The sequence below is a fragment of the Galeopterus variegatus genome, unplaced genomic scaffold (genome assembly GCF_000696425.1).
Source record: "Galeopterus variegatus unplaced genomic scaffold, G_variegatus-3.0.2 Scaffold4715, whole genome shotgun sequence".
In the NCBI taxonomy this organism is placed as follows: domain Eukaryota; kingdom Metazoa; phylum Chordata; class Mammalia; order Dermoptera; family Cynocephalidae; genus Galeopterus; species Galeopterus variegatus.
This window is the reverse complement of record NW_007730826.1, coordinates 135,852-141,640: the sequence shown is the minus strand read 5'-3', so window position 1 is coordinate 141,640 and position 5,789 is coordinate 135,852. Positions and strand designations below refer to the sequence as shown.

The window sequence follows — 5,789 nt, the reverse complement described above, 5'->3', positions numbered from 1 at the left end:
AGGACCCTGGGTTCCGGGAGCCAACCTGCAGAACAATGTGCAGAATTGGTGACTGTGGACCATTGTGGTTATTCTCTTAACGTGCACACTGCAACTATCTCCATTTTTGTTGTGGTGTTTTTTCCTTATACAGGAACAGTTAACAAAAGTAACGTGGTGACAGCGAGTACCTCCATCCAGCTCCTGGATGAACGGAAATCTCCTGTGGTGGCAGGTAAATGATGGGTTTCAACCAGTGAATGTAAAGTAAGCATGGTGTCCATTCATCTGGCTGGTCAGCTACTCCAGTGGAGCATGTTCATTCTCCAAAAAGTAGGTTTCGAAGGGATTAAAAAAAAAAATTTAAAAGTACTTTCTCCTCAGCGTGGTGTCATCTCCTCCACACCAAGGCTCTGACAACTGGTGGTGTTTGATATAAAAACAGAAATCATTCCCAGGGTTTCTATTCTTAAACTGTGATCCAGTGAGAAATTGTTGGTTCTGCAGTAGAAGCATGCTCATTTAAAGTAAACTGCAGATCTCCAACTCCTATATCATTAGGGTGACAGAGCACATACAAGGAAGGTTTAGTTTTAGGCAAACACAAAACAAAATGTGCCCTTCTCCAGAGGGATTGAAATTTTCATCACCCTAATCCCCGTGAGGAATTAGTGTCTGCAGGTGCTGGGTTTGGGACCAGGGAAAAGCCAGAACATTTTACAACTGAGAGCCTTGAAATGTAAAACAAGCCCTGTCTCTAGCTTTTCCCATTTCTCTCAAGAATATTAGTAGGTGTCTGTGGCTGGCAGGGGCCTGTCACTGGTGGTATTTGGTCAAAAGGGCTGGAAACTGCCACAAGCCCACATTTGAGGACAGTTGCTCACAACAACAGGGCCTAAGAGTGTGTCTGGCACACAGTCGATTTCTGATACATAATTGTTGGCCCGTTGGTTGATGGATGAGTGACATGCCAGGCACCATCTGGATGTTGGCCAGGTTTCCCAAAGGGAGTCATTTTGTTTCCAAGCAGCCTCCTCTGTGAGTTGTGCATTAGGGTCACTTTGAACATCAACTTCCGTGTCCTTGCGTACTGTGAATGTTTGCAGGAGGGAAGGCAAGTGGAGCAGATGGTGCAGACCTGTTTGAAGGGTGTGTTCTCTAGGTAGGAAATACTGTTTTCCCCCCACTTTACTTCTGACTTAACCTATGCATCATAATTATATTACTAAAAATTGAAGAATTTGGGGACAGTTGCCTTGTTTATTCCTGGGTTATTGGACATAGCATGGAAGACAGTTTTATGCATGGGATCTGCATCTCATCTTGAATGAGGCAGATCTATAATTAATCAGCCAAGAGATATGGGCTCTGAGGATTCGCAGTTGCTGTCTTCAAATTTTGTGACTTAATGTCTCATGTTCCTTGAGGAAAGTGAGAGACAGGATCATTTAACTTAGCAAGATTTATTTTTGCTCAAGGGAGGTCAGACTTGCCCTCCTCCAGGCGGGCCCCACCAGCTAATTCTGGAGACATGTTACCTCCCCTGAGGGCTGGGGCCACGTGTAGCAGCTGTCAAAAATGAGGCAGATCTATAATTAATCAGCCAAGAGATATGGGCTCTGAGGATTCGCAGTTGCTGTCTTCAAATTTTGTGACTTAATGTCTCATGTTCCTTGAGGAAAGTGAGAGACAGGATCATTTAACTTAGCAAGATTTATTTTTGCTCAAGGGAGGTCAGACTTGCCCTCCTCCAGGCGGGCCCCACCAGCTAATTCTGGAGACATGTTACCTCCCCTGAGGGCTGGGGCCACGTGTAGCAGCTGTCAAAGACATGGGCTGGCCAGAGCTACTGTCTGCTCAATTTTTTTTTTTTTTTTTTTACCTTTTTTAAACCCTTTCCCTGGGTTTCTAATTCAGTCATCACAAAGGATGCTCTGGACCAGCTCTGAGGTCACTGTGCCTATCCCAGCCACCCTGTCCAAGTTTATAAACTACACTCACATGTTTCCAAATGGCCTTATATTTCATAAATGCCTATTTGGCTGAGTATGGTGACATCTGAACTCAGCCTGAGCACTGTGTATCCAGTCTAGAGAAGAACGTGCATTTTCTATATGATTTGCTGGTCTGTTGTTGAGTTACATAGGTGGCCAGAGACCACAGGCAGGTCACCAGACATGGTTTGGTCCACACTGTGGGTAGGGGAGGCGTCCCCCTGTTCACTGCTTCACAGTGTATAAATGGCCCCCACTTTTAGAAGATGATTACAGAGCAAGACCAAGAAGCAAGGTCATCTGAGAAATTGTATTTAGTTCTTACCTTTTAAAACTGGGGACTATTAACCTTCATTTGCAAACTGTGTTTGGTAGATATGAGATAAGACAAAATTGCATGGTAGTGATCATGAAAGCTACTGTGGTCGCAGCTCCATGAAGGCAGTGACCTCAAGAGGACCTTTCTGTCTCCACAAGCAGCGGGGCCCCTCGAGCACATGCCCCAGGCCTCATGGCCACTGACTCACCACCATGTCCCCGTGCAACTTTCCTCTGTATGTTTTCCTCAAACTGAGTAGACATTGTTTACCGCTCTGAAATTAAAAAGGCCATTTTAATTGGGGAAGAAGGCTTGTTTTGGCAGATGAAGATGAATATGTGGGCAGGCTTGTCCCCATCAGATTGCCTTCAACAGCAGATGGGAAGCAGCCGACGGGCAGTGATTTGGGGTTTCAATGAAATCCTTGTGTTAAATGGAAACTTATCTGAAAGAAAAGGTATATGACTTTCAAATGATGGTCAAGAACTCCTTTGAAAGGCCTGCCCCACTCCCAGGCCCGATCTGGGATGTTCATATTTATTAGCTGTATGTGTCTGTTTGGGGTAGAAAGAGGTTTTTGTTTTGTTTTGTTTTTATTTTTGGTGGGTTTTTTTTGTTTTATTCTTTCTTTCTTTCTTTCTTTCTGTATGTGTCTGTTTGGGGTAGAAAGAGGTTTTTGTTTTGTTTTGTTTTTATTTTTGGTGGGGTTTTTTTGTTTTATTCTTTCTTTCTTTCTTTCTTTTTTTTTTTTTTTCCTTTGTTGTTTTCTTTTTTAAACAAAACATTTAGATACTCATCTGTCAATGACACCTTTGAAGAAAGGCCAGTCAAACTGGGCAGGATTCCATTTGCTCGTCAGCCTTGGTGCATAAACAGGCCCCATCCATCTTCTTGGCCTATGACATTGCTTACAGTCATTCTCTTGAGAAGCCTGCCAACTCTCCAGCTGCCACCAGTGTGCTGCATTTTCTTACTTGCTCTCCCACTGCAAAGGGAGAAGTGGTAGGACTTTCCCTTTGGCCTCCCAAGTCTCTCCAGAGCCCTGGAACCTTCTGCATGTTTCAGGCCTCTAATCCATTTTTCTGTTGTTATTGGAAACACAAACCTTAGACTGTAAGGTCCACGTATGTTTGTCACTCACTCTGTCACTTGCTAAATGTGTGGTCTTGGGTCTCTCAAAGTCTATCTAAAATAGGGTTGGGATTATTACCTCCCTTTCCTTGCTGTGTGTTGATTTGGGGATAAAATGAGAAAACAAACAAGAAAATACCTGGATGCAAAGTATAAAAATGCTGGGATTTAGGGGTAACCCAGTTTTATCTTCAAGTTGGCAGCATATTCATTCATTTGTTCATTCAATAACTATTTCCTGAGCTCCTGCTTTTTCCAGGCACTCTAGCTATAAATGAATAATAACCAGGCTCTGCAATTGACATCCCTCCCTCCCTCCACAGGCCTCTGAAATAGCAGCTATTTTTAAAGCCATGTCTACATAAGGAAGGTGAATTGAGAAGTTGAGCAATTATCTGGAAACTCCTAGAGGTCAAGGACTTTGTTCTTTTCATCTTCACAGCATAGCCCAGTGGAGTACCTGGAGCACAGCGCAGGTGTGACCCTCAATGAGAATATTGTATATTGAATTGTACCTGCTTTGCCATAACTTCCTTATTGTTGACTTGAGTTCCATAAATTCCTAGATCATAGCAATAATTCTCCTACCCACTCTCAATGGAGAAACTCAACCCTTTAGACTAATGGTCATAGGCAGTGCTTCCACCATGCTAGAGAAGACCTGGGGAGAAGAAGAAATAAATGTACAGGGAGGAAGAACTGAGCCACAGTGATAAAGTGTGACTCTGCAGGGGACTTCTTCCCCTCTGTGAAGTTTTTTGTCTGACCTCCCTATTCGCCTTCTAGACCCTCCCTCTGACAAATACAAGATACCTAATATTAGTTTTTGTTAAGAAGCTCAGACTTCTGAATTTTTTAAATAATGAATTCTGAATTATTTGCATTTGCTTTAAATTGCCCGTTTTAACATATCAAAATCTAAATCACTGCTAAGTGTTACGTTTCGATTTCTTAAATAATTGAAGACTCTCCAAGGGCAAGAACTGTCCCAGTTATCTTTTTATTCCCACTGCCAAGTACAAGAGCTAACACATGGTAAATATGTGAGAAATATTGGCTGAATAAGTGATTCAGGGAAAATGGGGTCCTTTTTTACCTGCTATACGAAGGTACATAAGCATCCAAAATTTACTCACCAGACAATGGAAACATTGGTTTCTTATAAAAACAGCTCTTTTTAAGACAGCTTTATTCAGGTATGATTTATATACCAAAAAATTCACCTATTTTAGTTGTAAAACAACTATTTTTAGTAAATTTGGGGGTCTCTGATCTGCTAGCCTGTTCCTTTGCAAGGAACACAGACTACATTAGAGAAATGTGAAAATGTGGGTTGTATGATCTCATTTGCATAACTCAAGGCAGTGTGATGAAGGGAAATGTTCCATTTTAAACAGCTAATTAGGAAAGTGATTAACAGCACTGACCATTAGCTACTGGTCAGGTATGTGCTATTTAAACTGAGTGTGGTATTTAGTATGGACCCTTCATTAGAGTGGTGTGAATAATGGTGGCAAAATGCTATAGGCAAACATTCAACTTGACAATATTCCTTTGGCGAGGCATCACATATTTGGTATGTGTGAGTTAACTTGTATGTCAGGAATTACGTGTGAAGTCTGCATGGATACATCTCTAGTTGGTTAAATCTGAGCAAGGGAAATGTTTTATCTTGGCAAAAAATTAATACTTATTGATTAAACCAGGAGTTTCCAACCGGGGGCAATTTTGACCCCAAGTGGACATTTGACAGCATCTATAAATATTTTTGTTTGTTACCACTGGACAGTACCCACTACAAATTATCTGGGTCAAAATGTCAGTAGGATGAGATTGAGAAACGCCGGGTTAAACTGACAGGCAAACTTCAACTCTTGGTGCTTTCAAATTCAATGTTTTCCCTTATGGGCTAATTGAAAATGATAAAAGATCTTGCTTCATTTCTTCATTTTTTAATTAAATGATTCAACAAACATATATTTTGCATCTACTGTGCACCTAGTGCTAGGGATACAGCTGTGAACAAGTATCCCAGAGGTCATTGTAGAGTGTGTCAGGTGGGTAGATGACCCAAGAAGAGGTGGGGAATCCAAGGCAAATATTTGCTCTAAATCTCAGTTACGAGGTGGGCTTTTTATATGTTTGGCATTTGTTTTTCTTTAACTGATAAATACATACAAATGCAGGGACAATAGAAGGTCTAAACCAGTAGGACTGACAACAGCAAACTTTGTAGAAATGGATTAGTGCTGTAGTTATAGATTATGCGGTATTTAAAATCTGCAAAAGAGGGCCGGCCCGGTGGTGCACTGGATAGTGCGCCGCTTGGGAAGCGTGGCGGCGCTCCCGCCCGGGGGGTCGGGTCC

At 42.0% G+C, this 5,789-nt stretch overlaps 1 protein-coding gene across 1 annotated transcript in view; it reads left to right on the top strand.

Annotated features, from left to right (window-relative positions):
- LOC103603645 (voltage-dependent calcium channel subunit alpha-2/delta-3-like) overlaps positions 1–5,789 on the top strand; it is a gene marked incomplete at its 3' end in the record, with an annotated part of 146,050 nt that overhangs the window by 32,246 nt on the left and 108,015 nt on the right. The window contains exon 12 of the mRNA XM_008588210.1: positions 134–214. Coding sequence (XP_008586432.1) covers positions 134–214 — 81 coding nt within the window. The remainder of the gene's footprint in view (positions 1–133; positions 215–5,789) is intronic.